Source organism: Cydia strobilella, chromosome 5 (genome assembly GCF_947568885.1).
Source record: "Cydia strobilella chromosome 5, ilCydStro3.1, whole genome shotgun sequence".
Classification (NCBI taxonomy): domain Eukaryota; kingdom Metazoa; phylum Arthropoda; class Insecta; order Lepidoptera; family Tortricidae; genus Cydia; species Cydia strobilella.
In genome coordinates, this window is record NC_086045.1 from 8,057,562 (window position 1) to 8,084,290 (window position 26,729).

The 26,729-nt window shown below is 35.9% G+C and overlaps 3 protein-coding genes across 4 annotated transcripts; 1 reads left to right on the forward strand and 2 right to left on the reverse strand.

The window, feature by feature from the left end:
• The first annotated feature begins 3,406 nt into the window (after nucleotides 1-3,406).
• LOC134741397 (uncharacterized) lies at nucleotides 3,407-11,755 on the forward strand. Of its 2 annotated transcripts, none has more exons than XM_063674165.1 (2): nucleotides 3,407-3,652; nucleotides 10,852-11,755. In XM_063674165.1, the coding sequence occupies exon 2, from the start codon at nucleotides 11,062-11,064 to the stop codon at nucleotides 11,446-11,448; it is 387 nt and encodes a 128-aa protein (XP_063530235.1). In that variant the 5' UTR covers nucleotides 3,407-3,652; nucleotides 10,852-11,061; the 3' UTR covers nucleotides 11,449-11,755. The 2 variants fall into 2 exon arrangements, with proteins under 2 accessions (XP_063530235.1, XP_063530234.1); XM_063674164.1 differs by lacking the exon at nucleotides 10,852-11,755 and adding an exon at nucleotides 8,321-9,600.
• A 1,896-nt stretch (nucleotides 11,756-13,651) lies between these two features.
• On the reverse strand, nucleotides 13,652-14,332 carry LOC134741417 (growth-blocking peptide, long form-like). The gene has a single exon (XM_063674188.1). The coding sequence runs from the start codon at nucleotides 14,123-14,125 to the stop codon at nucleotides 13,670-13,672; it is 456 nt and encodes a 151-aa protein (XP_063530258.1). The 5' UTR covers nucleotides 14,126-14,332; the 3' UTR covers nucleotides 13,652-13,669.
• A 6,095-nt stretch (nucleotides 14,333-20,427) lies between these two features.
• LOC134741848 (osteocalcin 2-like) lies at nucleotides 20,428-25,110 on the reverse strand. The gene is made up of 5 exons (XM_063674742.1): nucleotides 25,015-25,110; nucleotides 23,885-23,924; nucleotides 22,573-22,668; nucleotides 21,254-21,388; nucleotides 20,428-20,581 (listed from the first exon to the last, which is right to left on the reverse strand). Exons 1-5 carry the CDS (start codon nucleotides 25,086-25,088, stop codon nucleotides 20,540-20,542), a joined length of 387 nt encoding a protein of 128 aa, XP_063530812.1. The 5' UTR covers nucleotides 25,089-25,110; the 3' UTR covers nucleotides 20,428-20,539.
• Nucleotides 25,111-26,729: the final 1,619 nt, after the last annotated feature.

Here is a 26,729-nt window from a genome sequence, read left to right on the forward strand (position 1 = left end):
CTACTAAGGGCACAACCGACTCAATAGGAAAAAAAAATCTGAGTCGCTTTCAAAACACACCAGGGATTTATTGAGGTAGCTGGTTAACTAAAACTATAGTTCTGCCTTATGTAGGCTTAATATAGTCGCCCTTTCTTTTATCGTTTTCGTCTTCTCCATAACTGCAACTATCATATCCATATTGAACTATGAGTGAGCAATCTTTAGCTTGAAATCTATGTACAAAATACTGAGCAAATCAGAGCCTACTCAGATTTGCTCAGACCGTGACCGGCGCACTCCGGTAAATGGCTATTTGTTGCGACCGACACCTGTCCCGTGCCGCAGACCGAGACCCTCTAAGCCCGCTGTCACCCGCCCCGACATTATAATGGCCTATTCGGATTCCCTAATGCTCATTAACATCGGTAGGACAAATGTCTTTAAATTATTACGTATAGGCATGCGATATACCATTATTGACGACGTAGTTACTCATTACAGACAACATTGAAGTACGAGCACGTTTTGACATTCATAAAGTCAAATTATTACTTTGCCTTTACAACAACGCAAACAGCTCAAGGAAACCAGCAACCGCCGTTATAATATAAATTAATTTTGTACTAAGAGGAAACGTCTCCGAATGAAATCTCAATTTTTGAAATAAAAGAACACGCAAAGACCGGTATATTATATAGCAGCCCTCTTGACCATCTGTGATGCGGCCACCAGTTTTAGTTTTTTTTTTTTTTTTTTTTTTTTCAATTATATACGAGTATGTTAGAATAAAATTAGAAGCCTCTTACTTGAAAAAATACACGTTCTCATTTTCTTCTGAGATCATACCTACTACATATTTTTGGTGTACCTATTCCCATTGGTCTTCGCCGGACACAGATAGGATCAGGCGCTTCATATAAATCATTTTGTCCCCGCCCCATGTATAAGAGATTGATATAAATATCTTAAACAAGTCTTTTTTTATTTCACGAGCTTATTATTAACAAGTACCTATATCAAAATGACGCATAAAATATTTTATAGAGGTGAAGTCCCGTAACCACGGACGGCATAATTATATAGTGCCGGACACGCGTGCTTCTCGGCAACTAACAACGCGAGCAATTCAAGGATAAGTAAAAGTGGCGCAGTGGGACGTACCAATAACGAGAAACGGGATGCGCATTGCTTGTGACGCGCGCAGCGACTGTGGGAGCGTTTTTTCAGTGTTTTTGTAGGGAAGACGCTGCGTCGTATAACTTTCGGGTGAGTGTTCCGGCCTAATGTTTTTGTTCAGCTGGATATTTATTTTTAATAAACTCACTAATCACTTAAATTTCGTAGTCTATATTTTTTTTTACATAATTGAAATAGTTGAGGTACACAACAAATAATTGTAACTATTTCCAATCCCTCAGTACCGGACACAGTAGTAGTCCCGCAATGGCGGACAGTGAATATGGTTTTTTTTCGGTTGTGTTTTGTACATACGATGCTTCAGATAGAATAACGGGCAAAGAAAAATGGAAGCAAGTAAATTTTTTATATATAATGGAAATCAAGCTAACAACATAAAAAGTAAAGAAAAAGGTGAAGCTGAGGGGAAACTAAATAAACAAGTGAAGAGCGAAGTTAAAAAACCGGCCAAGTGCGAGTCAGACTCGCGTTCTAAGGGTTCCGTACATTACACAATTTTTAACAATGCATTTTTTATGTGAAACTTGTCTTTAAAAACCCGTAGGGGTCCGATCAAAAACTAAGTAATTAAGTCCGACTCACGCTTGGCTGCACATTTATAATCGGTTTTCCTGTCATCTATAGGTAAAGAACTATTATCTGTATTTTCAAAATTTTAGACCCAATAGTTTCGGCGGTCATTTTTGCCTATTTTCTTTAACAATTACTTCTAAACTGTTTATCCTAAATTACACTTCCATCTTTGGGTCACAAACTTACAAAATGTGTATCAAATTTCAACTTACTGTGCTTGACATTTCATAATGTTCAGAAGGTTATATTTTGTGATTGGTATCAATGTTTTTAAACCGTCCGGTGCTAGGGGTTCCATATGTATTCCGTCCGGTACTAGGTGCCTCTTGCGAAGAATGAGTTTTTTTTTTTCACTAAAGTTTACTTTTCGTTTTTGAATTAGTTTATATAGAAGTTGCATTTGTGCTATTTTATTTTGATTCTAGTTTGTTCACTAAAGTAATTCCTACCGGACGGCACAGACCTGGGGCCAGTTTTCTATTTGTAGGCTTTTACTTTTAGGTAGTTTTAGTTTAGTTTGTTTAGTTGGTAGTTTAATTTATTTTTGTTAGTTTTATTTTGTTTTAGGTCTAATTTTAACTTATTTTTAAGGTGTGTCATTCAAAAATAAAGATATATTTTCAAATACTTTTTTCATTTTCTTCCATCACTGGGGGACTTCCCCCTACTGTAGTTACTATATATCAGAAACTAAAAAAAACTAAACCAAAACCAGTTTTATTAATTGTTGACCTGTCTGACCTAGTGGGTAGTGCCCTGCCTATGAAGCCCATGGTCCCGGGTTCAAATCCTGCTGAGGGCATTTATTTGTGTGATGGACACAAATATTTGTTCCTGAGTCATGGGTGTTTATTTATATATTGTTGTCTGAGTACCCACAACACAAGCCTTATTGAGCTTACTGATGTGGGACTTAGTCAATTTGTGTAATAATGTCTTAATTTCTTTAATTATTTATTGTGTTTCACACCCGGTCCTGCTCCGCCTTCCCCTACTTACCTATTGCTGCAATGCTGCAATAGGTACGTGCAGTTATACTTGTTGCTTTCCTACGCAGCATAGTAACAAGTAAAACTGCAAACATCTGTGCGTTAAAATGTAAGTAGGTATATAAGGTTTAAATACCTAACAACATTAGTTCATTAAAGTAATATTAAATAAAATAAAAGTATGAAAACGCATTATATCGCGTATATTGAATTTATAATACAAAATAAATAATATTATAAATTCAATATACGCGATATAATCCGTTTTCATAGTTTTATTTCATGAGTAACTATCGCGGTAACCGAAGACAATATTAATATTAAATAAGTAAACATTTTAATAAGTGGGTAAATTATGTTATATCGATTAAAATTAGGTACGGAACTCAATATCACAAGGTTATGAGTAAACCGTCCAAATCCCGAATATTTATCATACATGTGATGACAACATTGACAACCAACCGCATCCAGAATCGACCAAAATGTTAATGAAATAGTCATAATAAAACAGTCAACATACCTATAATACTCGTAGAGCACTAAGCATTAAGGCTGTTTTCTCTAAGTCGCTATCGTGTGTGAGCGAGACAGCGCTATAATTATAGCGATGTCCAATGTTTATACAATGTGAAGACCGCCTAAAAAACACTACTGACCACAGTCGCTCTTCAACGCTTTTTTCTGGGTCCGGCTTCTAAAAGCAAAAACCGGTTACGTCTGTTTCATATTTGTTGGATCTATAAAATACCTAGTAATTCGACGGCACACGGAAGATTCGCAGCGTAGATCATAAACGTAAAGAAAATCAGTCAATAACTGTATTGCAATGTTGTCACAGTGTACAGTATTCGTGTTTGCAGTATTGGTTGCGTTTGCATTCAGCACATCGCATTATGGACATTTTCAAGGTATAAGTACTTATTGTTAACAATTTATTTAGTTGACCTTTAGTCGTAACATGTGACTTATGTACCTAATTCATATTAGTGTTTTGTTTGGTTTACCTTCTTTTATTTATGTAAATAAACTGCCACGAGACAGGATCTAATTATAGTCATGCTGTTTTTATCAGTGACGAAAGAATTGTTACATCATGTTAGATGAAGAAAAGTGAAATCACAGGATATGACTACAAGTACAACAGAAAACACTTGTTTATTTAGTAGAAATCCGCTTGGAGAAACTTATCAACCTCTTTTCGAAGCTAAATAATCTCAAGTGGCCATGAAGCTTCAAAGATGTAGATAATTATATGGAGATGCGGTCGACCACTCACTATAGTCTTAATTTTAATCAATTGAAAATAATAGACTGCAATTATTTCTTAATAACTTACACAAACTACTAAACTTAAACGTAGTAACTTACCTAGATGAACGTGCATTTATTTTATTGTTATTATAATACTTACTTAATACTTATCAATTTGTACGTTATTTTTTAGGGTTGTCAATTGTTTTATTTTTGTTTATTTAATGGCTTGTTTTTAGGGTCCCGTACCCAAAGGGTTAAAACGGGACCCTATTACTAAGACTCCGCTGTCCGGCTGTCCGTTCGTCCATCTGTCTGTCTGTCACCAGGCTGTATCTCATGATCCGCGATAGCCAGACAGTTGAAATTTTCACAGATGATGTATTTCTGTTGCCGCTATAACAACAAATACTAAAAAGTACGGAACCCTCGGTGCGCGAGTCCGACTCGCACTTGGCCGGTTTTTTAATAAACAGCTCCCTACCCTAATATTTATTGTATAAAATATCTAATAGTAAAGCCTAGTGTATAGTGTAAACTGAAGTTGTTTGATATTATTTATTGTGCTTTAACATATATTGATTCGAGTTGTTGGGAAAAAATATGAGAAAGTATTATTAAGTTTGTGTTTTGTCCTAATGATTGCACCTAATTGAACCTATAGAGGGCTGTCTGTACAGTCTAGCCTAGTCTTTAGTGAACCAGCATACGTGCCCTTGGAGGCTAAGAGGCCATTTAACAATAGGGTCGGGTGTTCATCAGTTAGCCACTAGTACACAAATAACCAAGCGAATATCTGGCGAACGCGACGTTGCCGCTTGGTGCAACCAAGGGCATTAGATACCTAAGCACTTGCCTTCCCTACTCCCCATAATCTACAGTTCGCTCGCTCCATCTACGGACGAGTGAGACAAAAATGTCAATATTTCGTTAAAAAAACTTTTTGGGAAATAAAGGTAAGTATTTTTCGCTTCATCCCTTTTTGTTAAGTTTTAGAAGAATCTTTATATTTTAACTGCTTAGATGTGTTCTTTAAGTGTCTTTTGACGTAGATATTACCTATGGTGCCATTCATTTATTACGTAATTTACGTAAGACGATTTAGAGTCTAACATATCTTATTTTTTCTTATAAGGGGGAGGGAGGGGGTTTTCATAGTTCTTACGTAAGATCACAAAGATCGTTGTTTTTTTACATTTCTGTGAAATTATGACGTTTAAAATAACACTCACCCACAATTTATGCTATCAAACATGGTACAGAGTTAGCTTAAATGGGCTCCAGTGCCAGGTAGAAATAAACGTTCCAAAAAAGATTCATTTGAAAAATAAACACCAAAACAAACCTGTAGATTTTTACGAAATATAGCCAATATAGGGGGGAGGGGGTCAGCCTTTTCTAGTTTTTTTTTTACATAGGGAGGGAGAGTGTAGGAGAGATGGAAACTAATATTACAACAAATAAACAGATGTTACTTGATGTAAATTGAAATCTTTTCCCCACAAACTCCCTTTATTCTATTATGAAGTAGTTATCTCTGTGCCAAATTTTGACTCATTCGCTCATTATTTACTGGTCGCTCAGCATTGCATTAAAATTTGATATCTCATACAATAAATAAAAAACACATTAATCAAAAAAATTAAAAAGATACCCTTTTATGTTTTATTTAGTTGTAACAAAATAGGGGAAAATATAATAAAACCATTAAAACGCTTATATTGACCGGGATATAGACCGTAATTACCTTGTGTATTATTTGTGAGCTCCCGATATTTCGACGCAGTTACATGCATCATCCCATATATTCCATATATGGTCTATATCCCGGTCAATATAAGTCTAGTGAAACTAACCGTGAATCATTCAAAACATTAAAACGCTTCCAAGTTTTTGGTTTTTCTTTGGTCGTTCATTTCATATATTTTAGGATGGCAGAATTGCTTTTTTTTTTGAGCGACCTCTAAAATAATATTACGTTATGTTTGTAACATGTAATTTTTACGGTTAATCATAATCACCGTGTTACATAATATTGCTTTTTGAGGATAATGATATCAGCAAAACTATTTTCCTTTTTTTGTATTATATATCTTTGTAATTAATGAAAACTGCGTTCTTAAATTTGTGTTACATAATTAAACACATTTAAATTAATTATTAAATGTGTACAACTTGGTTAACTCTAGAACACCCCCCTGGTTAATAACTTAATACTGTCCTATAGGGTGGACAGTGGACACTATTAGCCAAGTTTTTATTTTCTAAAAGCACGATAATGTAAAACGTATAAGGAAAATTAAAAAAATTTAAATGCAAATTTGTAGAAAATTATCTATCGATTAATGTTTGCAAATAATTTATTTTAATTGAAAATTTGTGAGATATGACCGCTCGAACTTTAACTGATGAACAACTCACCCTACTTATATTACTAATAAGTACCTATCTTACATGCAATGACTGTGTTTCGTGTCCTGTTACATATTGTACCTTCTTGTATATTACGTATTTACCATATGAATAATAAGTTAACTTAAACTTATCGGAAATGGGTCATAAAAGGTTCGGGAAAACTGGTGTATTCCCGATGGACATTACGAAAGTTAACAATTTGGGTACATTTTATTAAGGCTTTCATTATATACCTATTTTAAGAAATATAAAGTTTGAACGTACCTCCAGTAAGAAAATTTGGCTTTATAATTTCCACAGGAAAGTCGCATAACCTTAACTCATGCTAAACTGGCGAACCGCCCCGGCTTCGCACGGGTTACACAAAACCTTATCATATAACACACCTACGCCTTCCTCAAGAATCACTCTATTGATAGATGAAAACCGCATGAAAATCCGTTCAGTAGTTTTTGAATTTATCGCGAACATACAGAGACAGACACGGCGGGGGACTTTGTTTTTTTATATGGTGTAGTGAAACAGGTTTCACCCAAATGTAGGTTTCGTTTGAAGTTGACAAGGATTTATTGCATGATTTAAGACAGTCAACAATATAATTAAGCTATATTCTTATAATATGGTTTGGGGTTATTTTTTATAGTTCGTTAGTCCACAAGGAACTCCTTTAGTTTCGCAATGCCCGTTATTATGTATCCTCCATGTATCCTCTTACTCGTACTATACGGCCCATGGTCCTACTTATTATAACACTGTCTTGTTATGTTAAGTTTGATGAAACATGAATCAATTTCAATAGGAACAAAGTTGCATTTGTTTTGTTCGTTCATAAGTTCCTTAATTTAATTTTTTATACTTTTATTTGTATGGCAGGAGAAGGGTATGGTTATATGTCTGTCCATCTACGCTAAGCTAGATCCTTAGAACTGTAGTTGTAAAGAAAATTCTGATTATTACCTAATAATAAAAACTAATTATTATTATTACCTAATAATAAGAACTAATTATTACCTAATTATACGAAAATTAATTACCTACCATCCGGGTAATGACTTAGTTTTTGAAGTCGGTGCCAAACAAAAATTTTAGCTTTCTCATTCTCACTTAACACACGGCACAATTTGAGGGGCGGGGAACAAAATGATGTTCCCAATAAAGTTGCCAGGAACAAAAATTTGCCACAAGTAGGGTGTTACAACGGTTTTTTTTATCTTATACCGTTTTTTAACTTACCCCAACGCACCTTATTGTATTACTGCCTGAAGGGTTAGACCCACTTCCCGTTATTATAATGAGCTAAAACTTCACATACATATGTAAGTTGGGTACCCATGCAATATTATGGTACCATCGAGCTGATCTGATGATGATGATGGTGATGATGGACACCGGAGGTGACCATAGAAACTATGATAAATAACGTAGGAATCTAATTGTATTTAGATGTATTAGAACTGTCTCTATGATTATTATAATAATACTATTATTAGTTGCCTATTGAAAGAAAAGTACCGTCGGCGATAAAAACATTAAAAACCTGTATCATAATTTCTTAACAAAAAACTGTTTTTCTTTTTTTTGTCTTAGTATTACGTATTAAGTTTCTTACTTTTAGCCGAATTAACTTAACTATAGTACCTTTAATTATTTCATCCTACTACATCATTGATTTTGAATGTTTTCCTTATATCTCGGTATTATCAGTACTCGATGACATAAAAAAACCAAGAGCAAAAAAGGGTTTTTTCCATGTTACATTAATTGTACTTTTGTTTGATTCGATTTACTTGCCTAACTAAACAACTTACTTATGTACCTTTAAGTATACCTACTATTTATTGTTTCAAATGCTATAAGAAACAGTTCTTGTAGGTATTCCTCGAATGATAACGGATATCTTTTTTCTTTAGAAAACCGCACCGCAGACAGAGCAAAAAGGCAGGTTTGGGGCTCTACAACTGAGACCGCTGGATCGTCTAATGACTACATAAATTATTCAGAAAATCAAAATCAAAATCAACAATTACAATACTTTAAGCAAGATCAACCTAATGTGTCATACATCTATTATATACCGGAATATAATAATGATTACTACAAGCCCCCTCCGCTACCCCCACCACCACGTCATTGGGAAGAATATTACTATCCCTACAAAAGACCTCCTCCACCGCCGCCGCCACACGATGGAAGGCATCCCCGACATCCAGATGATTTTGATCAACCTCACCATAGACCTCCTCCGCCTCCACCTCATCATGGTCCTCCGCCTCCACCTGATCATGGTCCTCCACCTCCGCCACACCATGAACCTCCACCTCCACCGCCGCCTCCACACGATGAAAGGCAACCCCGACATCCTGATGAGTTCGGTCCACCTCACCATAGACCTCCTCCGCCTCCACCTCATCATGGTCCTCCACCTCCGCCACACCATGGACCCCCACCTCCACCGCACCATGGTCCACCACCTCCACCGCACCATGGGCCTCCGCCTCCACCTCACTATGGTCCACCACCTCCACCGCCCTATGAACCACCGCCTAGATCGCACGATGGGCCTCCGCCTCCACCACACCATGGACCTCCACCACCGCCCAACTATGGTGCACCATCTGATGACCGAAAACCTCCGCCTCCGCAGTCTTATAACAATTATAACTCTGACTATGGCAACGAAGCCTATCGACAACCTTATGGTCATGGTCCACCTCATGACACTCATGACCCTGCACCCCAAAATCGTGGGCCTCCACCGAATGGCCAAGTACCACCTAGTGCAAACGGGCAACCTGGTGGACATGGGCCCCATGGTAATAACGAGATGCAACCTAGTATTACACCTAGTTTTTCATCCGCCCAGAATACTGAAAATGAACAGATTCTTCAAAACCTTAAACTCATTTTCAGAGAAGGGTTTTATAATACTGCACCGAATGATCTGACTCAAAATGACTCAACAGATGTCAAAATGACCGAAGTATTAAGGACAAAGGAACCTAAACGCAAAGGAGGACGGCCTCTTAGTAATATCGATGCAAATACAAGCGATTCAATAACTATCACTCCATCGCCTCTTTTAAATTATTTCCAAGTAGTACCTGTGACACCAGAAAGTTAGTTCGGTTATATTTTTTTGATAATATTCGTATTATTTTAGCTATTATTATAGATATTATTGTATACTCATACTCAGTAAGAATAAAATAAATTTAGTATCCCATTTAACATTCGTTGTTTATTTTATTTCCATTCATACAATCCCAGGACTTATAACGCGAATTACGTTAGTACGATTAAACATCTAACATACCATTTTAATAGATTTTAATACTTAACTATATATCAATATTACAGCATTTTTTGAAAATTTGCTTGAAATTAATTAATTTAATTAAGTTACTCGTCCTATTTTGTTACTTTTTTAAAAGATTGAATTACATATTAATGAATATATCTTAAAAATACCAATGACAATTTCAATTTGAATATACAGGGTATTTCGGGGCCGTGTAGCAAGAGAACAAGACATCATACAGAATTCAAAGATGAGCGTAATGGTGTTGTTAATTATTGTTTATCACCAATAATGATGATTATTTGTCAGATGACAAGTAGAAAAAAACATTTTTGCATACACTTTGGTCACCCTACTCACTGTGACGTCTTGTCGCTTTCCATAGGTACAGCGTCATATCAAAAGTCATAGGGTGACCATGATTGTTAAAGGGGCCCACTGACTCTCAGTCCGCCGGAGGATATCGGCCTGTCAGTTAGAACAATTAGAACAAAAATTTGACAGTTCCGAACAACTGACAGGCTGATATCGTGCGGCGGCCTGATAGTCAGTGGGCCCCTTTAGTATAAGATTAATTTTAAATATATTAATAACAGGTCACTCACGTATTTTAAGTCGAAAAACGCTCGACATGTTACGTGAGTGACCCGTTATAATTATATATTTAATATGTCTGCGTCTCACGGAAGTTTTGTTATTAAGATTAATTTTACTTGAAAAATAAGAAAATTTTAACTAATTATCTTTTAATCAAATACTACCATATGATGATGTGGATCATTTACAGAGTCAAAAAAAGTGGTTTTGGATCACGACCCAGAAATCACCTGTATCTGTATATAAGATAAATGATAAGGGGTCAATTTTAATATTATAAAGCGTTTATACAAAGTGAGCCCTTTCCGGCCATTTCTTTTGACTTGTTTAAGGTTGTATAAATAAATCATTAAAAATCAAACCATTTGTAAATTTATCATAATAATTAATAAACTGCTATACTAAATACAATATTTGATTCGACAAAACATAGTAATTTTGTTTCGTTTTATGATCGGATAGGTGTACCATTTTTTTAACAGTGACTTTTAACTTATTAATGCAATAAGAGTACCTATTACGAATTTAATATTCATTTGTTTACAGAACAACTAACAGTAACTGAGCTTCTAAGCCTTCAAGATTACCGCTTTACTGATGTAAATAAGCGATCTCCTCGAGGCGATGTACCTTCAGGACCCGAAAGAAGTTTTCCAGACGATGGAAGACCACCAGATCACAATGACCTAAATCGAAAATGGCCACCAGTGCAGGCTGGACCACCAATCAATCGAGGACCATTCGATCACAGTCCACATGGGCCTCCTAGCGAATATGGGCCACCTGAAAGACAAGGACCACCACGTGCACATGGACCACCTGAAAGACAAGGACCACCACGTGGACATGGACCACCTGACATACATGAACCCCCTGATGGACGAGAGCCGCCACGTGGACACGGACCACCTAATATGCGTGGACCCTTTGGGAGTCAAGGACCTCCTGGTGGGCATCCACCACCTGGCGAACGCGGACCACCTGGCGGGAATACACCACCTTCAGGTGGACACGGACCACCACCTCCTCCACCACCACCTCCCGGCTACCGTGATCAGCATGACAGCCGTGGATCTTATTCCCCTGAAGATAGTTCTATATCCTCTAATAATGATGAAAATTCACAAGACATCAAAGACATAAAGTTGAACTTCAGTGAGAATTTTAACAATACTGTACAGAAAAATGGTCAGACAACAAATCTCAAACCAAAACCTCCTAGTAACTTAAATGCAAATATTCATCATTCTATAGCTAACACTCCATCTCCTTACCTAAACGTTTATCAAGTGGCCCCTGTGACGCCAGAAAGTTAATTTGGTAAACAAATCATTAATTAAAACATTTGCCTTAGTATCGTAATTAGATATGTATTGAGTGAAATAACTAAACAGTATCAAATATACACTGGCATTTTAATTTCGTATAATGTTGCCCACTTGTAAAAAATCGACTTGCTCCTTCAGTCCAGATATTTCCATACTTACTCGTATTTTATTAGTTAACATGTATTCCCTGCGGGTTCAAAGGCTTATCACAAAATTTCACAAGAATCGGTTGAGAAATGCGAGCTTGGATATAACCGCGAAAATCGAAGTTCGCAAATTGCAGACATTTTTCTCTGTCACTCTAATTACGCCTTCCTTGGAGTAAAAGAGAAAGATCTCCGCAATTTGCGAATTTTGGTTTTCGCGGTACGCCCTCTGTAGAGGAGAACAACCGACAGCCAGTCGGACATAGAAAGCGGTCACATGGTCAATAATATGAACAAAAGTTTTCGTATGCGCTCTAAATAGATATTATATTTGAGTAAAATAGTTATAAAGCATACTATATTATTGGCTGTTAATATATTTCTGTTTTTCTGTCACTAATAAAGTGCCGACTAATCTACTTTTTTGCCGACTATTCGCGGACTAATCGTCGATTACAAATGAGGCCGGATTGTCGGCTTTCCCGACTAGTTAGCGACTAGTCGGTACATCCCTAATTAAAACGCAAAATATGTATTGAGATGACAGCTGTCACCGTACCTAAACTATGTGAAAAAAACTATAATATTATGTTTGTATAGGGCGTTCCTGTTCCTTAAATAAAATACGGCATTATTATGTACGAAATATCATTAGATATTTACCAATCGATTTTCGGTGAGGGCAAACTGGTGAGGGACTAGTCCCAATAAGGCCTAGTGTGAAACTAGGTAGTACTGGTAGTAGTAGGTAGTTCTCTGGGTTGGAAGGTCAGATGGCAGTCACTTTTATAAAAACTGTGTTGGGATTAGGTTGCCGAGCGGACCCTAGAACAAAACTCACATATTCCAACAGACATTATATAAATATTATAAAAATACACATAGGCTATATAAATTCTGAGCAATTGAAACTGATCGTTTTTCGTCAGTTGGAATGTGTAAGGTTTTTACAGGCCAATTCGAGTTTTAGTTATTCGATCTGTTTCCGATATAATACTAATCTGTCAGTGTCAAAAGTGACATTTCTTCCACCAAAAACCTCACTTTTGTAAAAAGCGACATTTCTTCAACCACACACGTCCCTTTTCACACTGACAGATCAGTATCATATCATATAGTATATCGGAAACAGATCGAATAACTAAAACTGGTCTGATAGTAAATAATTGGTATTAAGGGGCCCACTGATTACTAGTCCGCCGGACGTTATCGGCCTGTCAGTTTTTCGGAACTGTCAAATTTTTGTTCTAACTGAAAGGCTGATATCGTCCGGCGGACGATAATCGATAATCAGTGAGCCCCTTTAGGTATCGATACAGTAGTTCCGATCAAATTCATCACTTAAAAACAAAAAAAAATTATAGATAAATATTAGTTTTATTTTATTTACATGTAGATGCTTTAATCACTTAATTTAACACATATATATATTAAGTATATAAAATAACTTTTTTTTAACAGTGATTTTGAGTAGACTGCAAATACACGAATGATTCACTCTGGGAAGTTATTCGTTAAGTTCCTATCTTTAAAAACATAGATCGGTAGGTATCCAATGTGTCATGTGCTTAATAATTACCGTGAATATTTTGCGGATTAGGCAATTCTAAACGTGACACCACAGAATAAGTAATAGTATTATCATACAGAACGGCCACGCACCGCCCCGCCTCGACTCGAATTACCTCGCCCCGCGACAGCAAGTGATTTTTGATGTATAGCGTGTCCGCCCTGTGACACTAACACGATTAAGAGAAATAACATTATGTATGTCCAAAAACCTCGTATGTAGTACAGGCAAATCTATTGAACGAGAACCGGCTAGCAGTCGGGCTGGGCACAGCATGGCGTAGCGTGAATCATCCTTTATGCATTTATCATTTCCATATATCAAGCACCAACAAGCTTGCACCGGCCGTCAGCTGTACGTCTGTAATTAGTCTGGCATGCTCCTGAGAAATTCGCTCTTTCGTCTTTTTTAGTTGTGGTTTCAGATGCTGCCGTTATTGTTTCTTCGTGTTTATCCTCCTTTGTTTCGTGTTCTTTTGTCGCCGTGGTTGAAGAAGATGAAGTTATTTCCGATACCTTCGTGTCTTTTGTCTTTTCATCTATCTTGTGTTCTCCTTCCTTAGCCGGGTCGGGCCGAGTAGACGGAGAAGTCACCGTTTGCTCTGTGTTGTTCTTGTCGGCGTTACCACTTTCAGGTCTCCAGATATTATGTACATCTTTATGGACTACTTCTGCTGTTTCTTTAACCTTTCCAAAAAAATCTTTGACCAGTCCACCTTCCACTGAATAGAGTATTGTTGATATAAAACAACATACAAGGACTATAGGTAGCTTCATTATAGAAAGCAACTCGTTGTAACTTCTTGTAAATTATAAACTGAACTGTAACAGCTCCAATGAGCACTCGCTTAAATAGATAACGACTTGACCTCTTGTACTTATCAGTTATGTACTCGCATGATATCCTCATGTTGATATTGATTTAGACAACTTCAATATTCTTTGCTTATTATACTGCTTTTGTTATTTTCGTCTGGATCTTAAATCTTGAAACAGGGTCTATAAATACAAAAAAGGATATTATATATTGAATAATTTGTAAAGTACTAAGTTTTAACTTTAGCGTGAATTGACGGAGGATTGTAGACGGACTGCAACCCGACTGCAACTTAATATGGGAACTGCACGCCGACGTTACAGTCGGCGTGCAGTCGGCGTGCATATCTCATACAAATTGCCGTCGGGTTGCAGTCCGTCTGTATCAGCCCTAACGTGTTTGAAACAAATATTAGAAGCCTGTCTGTTTCTAGAAAAGTGACATACACTGCAGTTGACTTTTAAATTGTGAGTTTTGTGGCAAGTTTTAATGTCAAAATGAACTGTGAAATTTTACCATTCTTTGGGATAAGTTATCATGTAATGGCTTACAAAGTCAACAACAGAGATTTCTAAGATAGATAGATTAGAGAGAGACATGCAAATGCCATATATACAATTTGCCAGGTATTTTTTCACTGGCTAGAATATTTGTTTATATTAGTGAAATTGACATACTTTTATATATACCTATATGTGTATATTTTATGTGTCAAATAGCCTGGTATCTTTTTGTTTTTTTATTTTTTGTAATCCGTTTTAAGTTAAGATTATAGTAGGTTATTTTTTGTTTCGTTTTGCCAATTAAACATGCAATAGTAATGTTTATTCCATTGCTTATACATTCATTTGAATTCTCTAGTTTTAAATCCTTGGTTTTACGGTTTTATACCGGTTTCCCCTAGAAAGAATTGTAGGAATTGAATTCTCAAGAATGGCAACAATAAATACCTATGACCTAATACTTTTATTTGAGTCCCGAAACCTTTTAAAAATATAACTAAATAAATTAAATAAAAACAACCTTATAAGTACTGTACCTCTAAAATATTGATCTACATCGTCCTAATTGATCACGCCTCCATCCTTGGGGACAATCTAAGAGCGGAACACGTATAACTTGTCCCGTTACTATGTCCGTTTTCATCGTAGTAGTCGTCGTTAAGGAGGCGTTGCGAAGTTTCTCACGAAAATCAAAACTTGTACCGTAAACCAAATTAACTATCAACACTGTCAAAAACACAGTTTTAGCGTCCATTTTAACGCAATATGATTAAACCACTGCGTCACGTAAACTGCGTATATTATCGTGCAACGAAATCTAATCACCAAGGCTCTCTGCAAACACCATTCACATCCTTTACCTTGCCGTCTTTACAACGATCAGTGTTTATCGGCACATCGATCATACTTCCCTCTTTCTTGTCTTCACTACTACTTTCAAGATTTCCTGCTGTGTTTTTTGGCGAAATCGCATCTATGAAATTAGACACCGGATTTTTGAAAATATCTAAAAAATCGTTTGTAGAAAAAGTATCACTTTTAACAGGTATCAATAAATGAATAACAATAACGAACACTACTATTCGTGCGCACGGCGGTGACATTCTACAAAGCTAGGACCGTTCACTGTCGCGTCTCGACACAAATTTTTATCAACTAACAGCGTCTGCTGCACGTGTATATCATACACTTTATATCTATGATGTTTACAGCACCTACTTATGTAAAGAATTTTATCAGTAAGACGTTGATCTGATCAAGAATTAGTGTTCGTTTTTAAAGGGAAACTGATTTCCTGTTTGCTTAATCTAGGTACATTAATGACCGAATTATGACCGTGTTATTCAGGAACTCAAAATGTATTTTACTTCCAGATTTTTAAACTATAGGTATACATCAGCTAAATCAGTAAATGGATATTTTACTTGTCCTATGCCTATTATTAAAAACCTGTTTTCGTGTTTAAAAAAAAATTCCTTACTTATTTACATACAGCATGGCCTCGGCAACAATCTGAGGCATTCTGAGGTCATATTTTATGAGACAATTTTATTGTAAGCAAATAGCGATTTCTTGACCCTTGTTATAAGGTTCAGAATGAAAATAAAAGAAATTTTGTAATAGTTTGTAATTATGGCAGAAAAATGAAATACAGCGTATTTTGTAACATAATTAATAAAACTTGGAAAGAAAAAAAACCTGGGGTGTATATGGCAACATTAGCAGACAAAAATTTAGTTTTAAGAAGTTTGATCCCTTTACACGAGCAAGGAGAAAGAAGTAGTAAGCTTTATTGCATCAATTGGCTCCTATTGCTTCCATCCTCGAATAACTAAATTGACCTCCGCCATCAAACCATTTGCCTTTAAATAGTTTTATTACATTATTACATTCATGGAAGTTACTCACGAATCAATATGATGATAGATATTATGTACCTACAAATGTACGTGTGTAGAATGGCATGTGCTATTCTTTGAATTACTTTAGTTAGAAAATGTTACGTCATGATAACTGATATCTTTATTACTTACGCAAACTGTTACGAAGCTTGTAGGTATAGTCGGCATTAAAAAAAGTAGCGAATCTAACAAGACGCTATATAAAAGTATCTGCCACCCTCGGTTACTTTTACAAATACCAAATACAGATATAATATATCTCGACAATGCAACGTTCGAAAATATCTGTAAGTCTTAATTGTTTTGTTGTTGTAATACATAAATAGATGTTTATAATTTTGTTAATCTATTAGAGAATGGTAGATACTTTTGACGCATAGTCTGATACGCTACTTTTAATACTGACTGTACAAGGTAAATTGTTGATAAAGTGATTCAGCAAATAGTGTGGCAACCAGTTTTTTTTTAAAGTCCGTCTTAGCTATATCTGTACCGCCTTGGCAGACCACACATAAAATTAATAAAAAAAGGGAAACACAGGTAGTTGCATTTGTGTTTTATATTGTCTTTTAAAGTTGAATTTGTGTAAATAATGTTATAGTATGATTGGCCAGATTTTATTTACGACATACGTATTGACACTATGGAGGCCAAAGTTTGCTAGAGTCGCTATGAATATGTACAGACATATTTTGCAATACCAAAGTATAACAGTGTCATCATAATCGTAAATGTCAAATTTCTACATATATGCCTCTACTCAGCTCACCGATAAATGCATGCGATTTGGTTTACAATGCGGCATTTGATAGAGTTCGTTGCACCTACTTAGCCTGCAATTATCTAAAATCGTATGCAATTAGGTCAGGTGAGTAAAGGCCCTATGAAAATATGACACTTCCACTTTGTTCTGTCAAAGTCGGCGCAGAGTTAGCTTAGACTTATTCTAACAACCTAATTTGGTTTTTGACGTTTAGATTATCTAATTAGTCTAATTACAAACATATACAGTCAAAATAACTCGACGGCGTTAATAACGAATGATAACAAGTCAATTATTATACAAACTTAAGACCCGACTGCTCAAAAAAAATTAATTAGAATTTTTAGGTTTATTTCCAAGACCTGAGCAATGCAAGCCTTTAAGTTGGACTTCAAATGAATCGAACCAAAACTCAAGTGATGACCAACAGCAGGAAACGTACGGTTACGGTAGACGGGCAGACTATACACTATGTTGACGAGTATATTTACTTGGGCCAGTTAGTCTCTTTCAGCAACAGGCAAGACAAAGAAATCGAGCGCCGTGTCGAAAACGCCTGGAAGAGCTACTGGTCCATGAAAGAGCTGATGAAGGGTAGCCTTCCACTGTCACTGAAGCGAAAACTCGTCGATATGTGTATCCTGCCCGTCCTAACCTACGGTGCTCAAACATGGTCAACGGGCTATTGAGCGCAGCATTTTAGGTGTGAAGAGGACCGATCGTATCCGGAACCCGCAAAAAACCCGGAAAAGCCCGCATTGCTGACGTCGGTGAGAAGACTGCTAGGCTCAAATGGGACTGGGCCGGTCACGTCTGCCGCATGCATCCAGACAGATGGGCTAGCATAGCCACCAAATGGATGCCAGAAGAGGGGCGCGGACCCGGCAGGCCCAGACGGAGATGGCGGGACGACCTAGACACCTTTCTCAACAACTGGCCGGAGGAGGCACTATATCGGGAGTCGTGGAAGACAAGGGGAGAGGCCTTTGCCCAGCAGTGGGACACCATAATAGGCTAGTAAAAAAAAGTTTTGGATATGATACATATTTTTTGGAAGTCTTTTCAATAGCTTTCATTTGATACCCATATTGCTATGATAAGAAAAATAAAACACCCCCCCTCTTTTTTTCATTTGCGGGCTCAATATTTAAAATGTATATAACCTATGTTACTACCACAATTCTGACAAATTCAACGACACCTCGTATGTCAAAAACCTTCCAACTGTCTGGGATATAGGCGTGCCAAAGAAATGGATATACATACATAGTCGTACATACGCTCGAAAAACATTACCCTCCTTCTGACGCTATTGGGTAAAAAACTGAATTTTAATTGGTAACTTGATTACATGTTTTCAAAACACGTAAATGCAAAATGTCTTAAAAATGTTGAAGAAATGTTGTGTTAAAGATTGTGGGAGTGAAAGCTTTGCTAATTGTGAAATATCATTTCACAAGTACGCCACATTTTTCGATAAAAATACAAGACAACATTGTCAAACTCATTAGAGTGACTATGATGTCGGCAGGTTGTAAATCGGTCTTGCAGAATTCTTATTATTTACGTAGGTAATGTAAAAGTAAGTTTATCTAAATAGGTACGTCTTTATTTCTGCGATCTACAATGACGCTTACACTTAAAAATACTGAAGTGTGCAAAAGGGAAGCCCACCTTTATGAACATACTGTGAGTGAGTGCGAAAGAGGCAGACTACAAATGAAAAAACGTGACCACTTAAAATTTCAATTTATTTAGAAAATGACACACCCTACTAATATATTCCATGTCAACTGTCTTATCCTAATATACCACATACATATTACTTATGGTCACTAATGAGAAAGAGATGCAGGGCTCTGGTTTGACTTCTCATGTGGACACACTTTTTGATCAATGTACTCGATCCGGCTTATTAACTCTACATCCGTGCTGCTATCATAATACAGCACTGAACTTTGGAAGTGCCGTTGTTCGTTTAACAACTGTCCAGTATAGTCGTACTTTAAATTATGAGGTTTTGTTTGACCATTGACTTTATTTTCGGAGAGTAAAATTTTATCATAAATAGCTGATCTGAATATCGATACTTTTAGTTATCACAATTACGGCCCGTAGGTACATAACTTTTTGATTGATTGAGATTGATTTGATTGATTGTAAATGTATGTGAAAACATACCATTAAAGTAATAATAGTACAAAACGATCAAGTATTGTACGTAATTTATCGGAAATAAACTCAATCGAACTTACTGTCCGCGCGCGAATTCCTTGCACGGCTGAGGAATGTTAGGAATGTTGGACGTCATGACCAAGTCATGACAGAGTAATGTCATTTTATACGTACGGGCGCGGCGCACACCCTCCTACTTCCTCGACCTCCGAATGCAGGGAATTGGCGCGCGGACAGTACCGTCATCATGCAAAACATACCACGTTAGGAAAATGCCGACCACGGCAGCGGTATATCGATAAACACATATCGATGATAGCTCTTGCACACGGAGCATTTAGCTTGCGAATGCGCATGTTTAGATTTTTCGGAGGCTATATGCACAGGGTATCGGGTAACTAACAGTAACAAAATATCGACAATTTCCAATCACTATAAGCAATGGATCATCATCCATCCATAGGTAGGTACACGTCAAACATTCACTGTCTGTTTTTTTCTGTGGTTTAAGTAAAACACACTTGGTTGTAATATACTTAGAGTTAAAAGCGTGGAAATAATGAAATAATAAAAAAATATATATATAATAAAACATCTTACGATGTTGATGTCCGTTCAGATAAAGAATGTGAACATTAAAATTAAACATTAATTAACTATTCACATTGTGTTTATTTCAAATCATATTAAATTGACAGTTCTAGGTTTCAAGTTTTGCACTCGGCATTTTCGTCTGTAATATTGTAATTCTAGCTTCATAAAATATTATAGCATTTTATTTATTTTATTTATTTATTTATTTTATTTTATTTATTAGGAAAACTTACAGCTGAAGTAACACGTTAGGTAATAACATAGAAGCAGTGAGCCAATTACAAGTTTCCACAGATAGAACACACACACACACACATTTTACATTCTAAAAAACTATTTCATTGTGTGTGAACTGAAAACTGGACGAATGACGAGGTGCATAACTTTAATTGTAGAACAGCGATATACTGATAATAATTGACATCAAATTATCTTCGACTAGTTCTTTCCGCATCGCCTCATGTGCCTTGATTTCTTGTGCTGAAACAAATAATATCAATTAGGTATGTCATTATAATATTGTTAAACCGGCATCCGGTCAGACTTTAAAAATATAGTTAGTCGTAAGTATCCCCTAAAGATATGAATCCTGTGAACCTTTGTAGGTTTTATTTTAGATGTTAAATACACATTAAGTAGTATTATTTCCTGTATCAAAGAGGATATAATAAGATAGAGCGGTACTGTCATAGTAAATTTTGTAACCACTGTAAATTCACTGCCATCTATCGACATACTTTAAAACTAAAAATGAAGATTTATAAAAATACGTTAAAATGTATTTAAATATGGATACCTAAATGATTTTTTTATTTGCATTAATTATTTTTATATGATTTTGACCCATGTTCTTTCACTGATATGCGTTAAAATTATAAATAACAAACGAAACCGTCAACGCCCTCTATACGAGAGTAGGCCAAAGCTAGTGGCGCCATCTGATCGAGAATCAAATTTTCGTGCCACGTTTTTTCCTTAGACTGTATCCATCTATTACGGAGTTATATCTATCTTTGCCTGTATTAAGCTATTCCCGTGAGGTCTACGTAGCTCAGAGAAACACTGGCAGTTAAATGCGTAATGTCAAAAATATCAAACACCTTTGTGTCCACTTTAAATGTAAGCTTAACAAATTTAATTATAGGTACTGACGTGATGGCTCGACTTTTCGTTGGAATCATCGCAATCCACTTCGTTGTTCTTGCTGTCTTCCTCAGACGACGATGAAGACGAAGACGATGAGGATGAGGATGAGGAAGAGGAAGAGTCATCCTTCTTGCCGTGCCCCTGAAACGTAATGGTTCTTGAATCACAGACTGTCCGCATTTCGATAACATTCTGAAGCATATATCGTGGGCTAATATTAAATTCTAAATTCTTACGAATGGAGTCACGATTTTACCCGTCAATACCTAAAGTCGCAAATTTCTTAACTCCATTTGAAGAAGTTAAGGGATTTGTTTGCGACTCTAGCAGCCGGTGACATATTAAGACTCGGTGAAGCTCTTGTTTTGCATAAATATGCGCTCGATTTTCATCTATGTCAGTCTTTCTAATGAAAAATATTGATGTGAAATTCAAAATCAAAATATACGACATTTAATTACCTACCTATTTACTTTACTTAACCTTGCTACCTCAAAATCAAATTAGAGTAGAAATATGGAAAATGCTGTAAAAGTTGAAGGACCGTTTCATCATTATTGCTCATTAGAGCCGCAATTGAGGCTCGCTCGAAGAAATCCGTCGGGAACCATTCTCAAAACAAACTGGAGTGTTCTGCGTGCACTACGGCTATTCAAACATTAATAACCAACCAGTATTAATATTTATAGTATTACATTGTTATTTTTTTTTAACATAACCTGTTGAAAGTTGAAATGACAGTAACATACCATGATTTCTAGTTCCGTTCCTTCATACAATAGGAAAAAAGTAAAAATGGCCATACCTTTACGGCACTGACAATTTTTACAAAAAAATTTCCTACACTGACATAAAAAGGGAATGTTGGTACAATCGAATTTGTTTTTTTAACTTGGCATGCATGTAGTTTAATCTGGTGTATTATAAAAATTGGAAGTACGGACAATTTGTCAATTATTTTATTTTTGTTTATGGCTTGTTTTTTAAATACCTAAGATTTCTTTGAATAGTTGTGAAACAGGCGTAAATCCTTTTCTAAAAAAAGTACGTACCAGTATTTAACTAATATTCATTTTTTGTTTCATGTGTCCCTACAGACTATGTACTTACCTAAGTAGTAATGGTTGTAGCTCTAGGCACCTTTAGGTAAACACTTTAGTTTTATCTAAAAATTTAAATACATATAGTTTGGCAGTCCATTTCCGTCAATAGAAAAAAGCGGCAAAAAAATTTATGCGCAAAAGGTAAATACCTCTCATAGAAAATTTGAATTTCGCGCCTTTTTCTACTGACATAGTGGGTTTGCCCAGAGTATAATTACTTACGCTTTTGCATCTCTTGTCATCTTCTTCAGATGAGGATGATGACGATGATGATGACGAGGAGGAGGAAGAAGAAGACGAGTCGTCGCATTTGTTTTTCTTAAACAAAATATTAGATTTATTTAGTTACTGTCCTGCTGTTAGGTTAACTCCGTTAACTAATATCTAAAGGGGCTCACTGATTATCAGTCCGCCGGACGATATCAGCCTGTCAGTTAGAACGAAAATTTGACAGTTCCGAACAACTGAGAGGCCGATATCGTCCGGCGGACTGGTAATCAGTGGGCCCCTAAAGCAATATTTTTTAAGTAGATACTTTTGAGAAGTATCAATGGTGGTGGTTATATAAGGCGACTTATTATAATTAGAGAGTAGAAGTTACAAAATGAGGCATAGCCGAGTATAATAACAAGCCCGAGAATTTTAAGATTTAATCAGAAACAAATAGACATGTTCATGACACAAATATGTAGTTGTCTACATCCGGATTCGATCCCATCAGGACCTCAAGCTTCGTAGAATTCGCAGCTATGCAGCTTTGTAGGTAGGTACTTGTTTTAGGTATAAACTAAATACAGTTAAAGTATAAATAGGACGAATGCATGTTATGCTTGTAGGTTGTCCTCACTTTTCCTTCACCCTTGCTCTGATCTAAATTAGTTATCATTGGTTGACAATTTAACAATAACCTTGCCATTTATTCCCAATCATGTCAGGGTTGATAACGTGAATAACACATACACTATAAACAAAATACTTACTGCGACATCAACACTTAACTACTTTAATTAATTATATTATATTATATTATAGGACATTCTTACACAGATTGACTAAGTCCCACAGTAAGCTCAAGAAGGCTTGTGTTGTGGGTACTTAGACAACGATATATATAATATATAAATACATAGAAAACACCCAAGACTCAGGAACAAATATCTGTGCTCATCACACAAATTAATGCCCTTACCGGGATTCGAACCCAGGACCATTGGCTTCACAGGCAGGGTCACTACCCACTAGGCCAGACCGGTCGTCAAAACAACAATATTCATAACATAATATAATTAAACAAGAATATTCATATTTAAGTTATAAAATAAATTATAACATTGGTGGATAAATAATTGTCACGTAATGTAATGCAATTAATTATTTACATAAATCACTAATTACGATGAAACGCTTGTACCTAAATCGTTCTGTGAACTAAGGAAAATAAAAAAATGACCAAATCTAACTTCTAATCTAGGTCCTAGGTAAAGTATGACTTACGAAACCCTGTGCAATTGTTAGAATAAATTTAAGTTTATACCTTTTCGTCATCATCGCATCGGGAATGGTGACTGCTGCCTCTGAAATAACGTAAATTTTTAATTTAAGTTTATTGTTAAAACGAGTAATTAAATGATCCATCGACGATATTTAATTGATTTTAAAATAGAAGATGTTGTCAATTATTGGGATCTTAGTTTTTATTTACTATGTCATATCTAACAACTCAGTAACAAGCCGTTGATGGTACGTGGTAGGGACCGTGCGGGTTTTAGTCACTCGCGCGACATGTTTGTTGTTTGTGTGACTAAAACAAGTGTCTAAACCGTGAAATTATTTAATTTTGTTTGATGATATTTTACAGTTAGTATTTTCCTTGTATTGGTGTGGTGAAAAATTTTGTGTTTTACTTGGTGGCAACATTTGTTTAACCCTCGTGCCTTGAAACCCTCGCAACGCTCAAAATTCGTGGTTTAATTTTGTTTTTTTTCGCTTGCTCGGGTATCAATATTAACACGATAGATTAAACAATAACTTTGCCCCCTTGTAAAACAAATAACTATTAGTCAACTAAAAAAAGTTTTTGGTTTTTTAGCTGAGTAATCATTACCCCGCTGGCTGTGGTGAACCAAAAAAAAGGAAGACCGGCGCCCGCTATTTTCATTAAACATTTACCCTATCCCACTAACCCCAGGTTAACCCTTTAAACCAGTGTAAAATTGTACTGGTAACCATGGTAACTCCAGGTTTAACCGGTTAACCCCAGGTTAGTGGGACGGTGCTAGTGGCGCTTATTGTATTAATGTTAAACTCAGTGGTCAGTGGTTGACTGGTAGAGAATGCCTTAAGGCATATGGTCAGCCTTTTGTACTTATTACTTGTTCTTGTGCAATTTGTGATTATTTTTTGCAATATAGTATTTACCATCGCTAAACGTAATAGTGCTGAATTGACAAAATAATTTAAGCTCAAGAAAAAAAGTTTGTACCCGTAGGTTAAGTAACCAATATTATTTGTTTTATTGTAATTTTCTTGCAAACGTATTAAAACACGTCGTTTATTGTACGTGTGCAAGTATTATGTACTTGTCCCGCGTTTTTTATTCACGGCTCATAAAAGACGTCTCGAGACTCGTAAAACAAAATACTTAGATAAAATAAGTGATCTTACTTGCATGTTGCTCTAGCGTCAGCAATGGCGAGTACAGCCAGAACGGCCAATATTATAATAATAGTTTTATTCATGGTTGACGTGCACAGCAGCTTTCTGAAATAGATAAAGGTTTTCTTATAACTTTTATTCAGCCAATTTAGTGTCACTATTGTTAATTATTTTAGTTACAAGGTATTAAATATCGATACCTCCTAAGTTTTTTGCAGGAGAGCCGTTCAAAGGTACAACGGAACGTTACTTCCTTATTTGTTAATGTAGTTCCATAAAATATTGGAGAAATCTCTTACATTACGTCTGCATTAATGAAATTCCAAAATTTACTGAGGTTTACGATATAAGAGTATACAGGGTGACCTTAGCCATTGGACAAACCATGAAATCCCACGTAGGGTTACTTCTCAGGAATGATCTAACTTTAATATGTTTTTAATTAAAACAAAGGATAAAAAAAAATCAAACAAAAATTAATTCCAATAATCAACAACAAAAAGAAACATGCTGTATTAATCACTGGCAGTATTTTTGACAACTTCTTCGAAAATGTGCGGCAATGATGACATTTGTCATGGGTCAGAATCTTATTAATGTCATAAATAAAAAAGGTAATCAATAAGGTCGAAGAAGGTTTCATACCATTTATTACCTCAGGAACTATTAAAACAAGCTGCTCCAAAGTAAAAAATCGTAATTTGTTAATTTCTTCATAACCGCTACACCGGTTGTTACTTGATATACTGATTCTAAATACCCTAATGCATATATCGTAAATTTCGGGTTTTTCCAATTGCTAAGGACACCTGTATACACCAGTATACGCGTATTTTAGCGGAGCCAACAAGCACTTGATTCAGTATACGTCAAAAGTTAACAATATTTAGGATAATATTTGATTCAAAGTAGAATTGTATGTTTCCTAATTATCAAAACATTTAAAATTTATTAAATAATTGTAATTCAAATTGTTACTTTTTTAGGGTTCCGTACCCAAAGGGTAAAACGGGACCCTATTACTAAGACTCCGCTGTCCGTCTGTCCGTCCGTCTGTCTGTCACCAGGCTGTATCTCATGAACCGTGATAGCTAGACAGTTGAAATTTTCACAGATGATGTATTTCTGTTGCCACTATAACAACAAATACTAAAAAGTACGGAACCCTCGGTGCGCGAGTCCGACTCGCATTTGGCCGGTTTTTTACTCTCCTCCGCGTTAACTGTACCGCGTCCTGTGGTGCAAGTGACTTGCCTCAGTATACAATGTTCGAGTATATAAAATGATGTTAGTTGTATCCATATATGTCACTTTATTTCCAAAACTAATACGAATTTCAGCATGAAATTTCAGTAGACGGTAAATATTGGTATTTTAATCATAAATATGTAAAAATCGTGAAATTGTAACTTGCCTCAGTATACTTAGGAGGTATCGATATAATACTTGTGTCTTATTAAATCACAAAGCAGTCAAAATGCTGAAATGAAATGAAAGTATGAAGAAGAATGAATAAAGGAAGGTGAATGAAGGTGTGCTGGACACAGTAATAAAAGTGCCTGTGTAAAAAATCTAATGCTTTTAAAATAGTTCAAGTGTTGTTCTATATACCTAAGTCTAACTGTTTGTCATGGGTTTAAAGTTTTATTGAAACTTACCAAAATGCAGCAAACGTTGTACAATGTCCGTGTGGCCCGAATCAAATATTTGCACTGACTCCGATG